The sequence below is a fragment of the Grampus griseus genome (genome assembly GCF_964374135.1).
Source record: "Grampus griseus genome assembly, chromosome: 14".
Lineage (NCBI taxonomy): Eukaryota > Metazoa > Chordata > Mammalia > Artiodactyla > Delphinidae > Grampus > Grampus griseus.
This window is the reverse complement of record NC_139008.1, coordinates 73294518-73295743: the sequence shown is the minus strand read 5'-3', so window position 1 is coordinate 73295743 and position 1226 is coordinate 73294518. Positions and strand designations below refer to the sequence as shown.

At 54.6% G+C, this 1226-nt stretch overlaps 1 protein-coding gene across 2 annotated transcripts in view; it reads right to left on the bottom strand.

The window, feature by feature from the left end:
* Nucleotides 1-506: 506 nt before the first annotated feature.
* The window catches only part of CCN5 (cellular communication network factor 5), an 11983-nt gene continuing 11263 nt past the window's right edge, over nt 507-1226 (bottom strand). For both annotated transcript variants that reach the window (XM_082671577.1, XM_082671578.1), the window contains exon 5: nt 507-802. In XM_082671577.1, the coding sequence (XP_082527703.1) occupies nt 582-802 (221 nt within the window). In that variant the 3' untranslated portion in view covers nt 507-581. The remainder of the gene's footprint in view (nt 803-1226) is intronic.

The following is a 1226-nucleotide window of genomic DNA, read 5'->3' as shown; positions in this document are numbered from 1 at the left end:
TACTAATACAAGTTGGGTTTAAGGGGTCAAGTTAAGGCCTGTTTTCTGACTTTCTTCAAGACAGAGTGATTTCACCTTGTGATTTTTACAAAGAATTCAGCCCCTGAATTCTGCCCATGGTTGGGGGGGGAGGGCTTTCTCAGACAGCACAGGCTTGACACATAGGCACATATTCAGGGATATTCTTACATCGCTCCAGGAAGGGAAGCAGGAGATTCAGAACATCTGTGCCCTCTTTAGCATACCCCCAGAAAAATAGCCCATCCAGCCCAGCACCTGCCTCAGTCTAATGATTAAGGGAGAGATGGTGGCCCCATCTCTGGAAAGCTAGCCCGTGCGCATCATTGTAAAGGCTGTGAATGGACCAGAAGAAACCTGGCCATTCTCCCAGGCTGTGAGTTAGAGAAAGGGGGACTAGGGCATGCATCCCGCTGCATCTCAGGGTCCAGGTGGACCAGCTGGCTTGGGAACACTCTCGTCCTCCGGGGCCCGGATGGTGGACCCAAGCTGGACTGTTGCCTGCAGCCCAGGTTGCTTGCTTGGCAGGCGGGTGACACCGAGTGTCCATCCTCAGTCTGGCTCTAAAAGGCACTGTTCCGTGGGCTGCGGCCCCTGGTGGGTGGACAGGGCCCGAGTAGGCAGAGGCGGCGCTGGGTCTCCAGGCGGCAGAAGCGATTCTGGTTGGACACCCGGGTGGCCACGCCCAGCCCACAGGTGGTTGAGCAGGGGCCCCAGGCCGTGCTCCATTCTGGGCAGGAGACGGCAGGGGCTGGGGGAGCGACAAGACCAGAAAACTGGGGTCCTGGGGGAGAGAAAGAGGGGTCAGCACGGCAAGGTTAGGCAGACAAATCTACCCACTGGCTTGCGATGCAATCTTGGTCACGTTGCTTAACCTCCCTGGACCTCAGTTTCTTCCTATGTAAATTTCCTAATAGTTGATGGGTAGGATTGGATGAAATAGTGGAGGTGAAGTGCTTAACACAGGGCCTGGTATTTGTAAGCACTTCATAAATATTGCTTATTAGGCAACTATGATGGCATTGGCCATGATGCCTCCCAGTAAATGGTGAGTTTCTCACTGCTGTATCCTCCACAAGTTCTGTGATAAGTAGCATCTTACAGGAAGGAGGTTGGGGCCCGTGTGTGTGGTGGTACCATGACCTGGAGGTAAGGATGCCGGTGACGGTGAGGCCGTGTCTGGATCAAGGTGGTGGGCTCCCATGGTC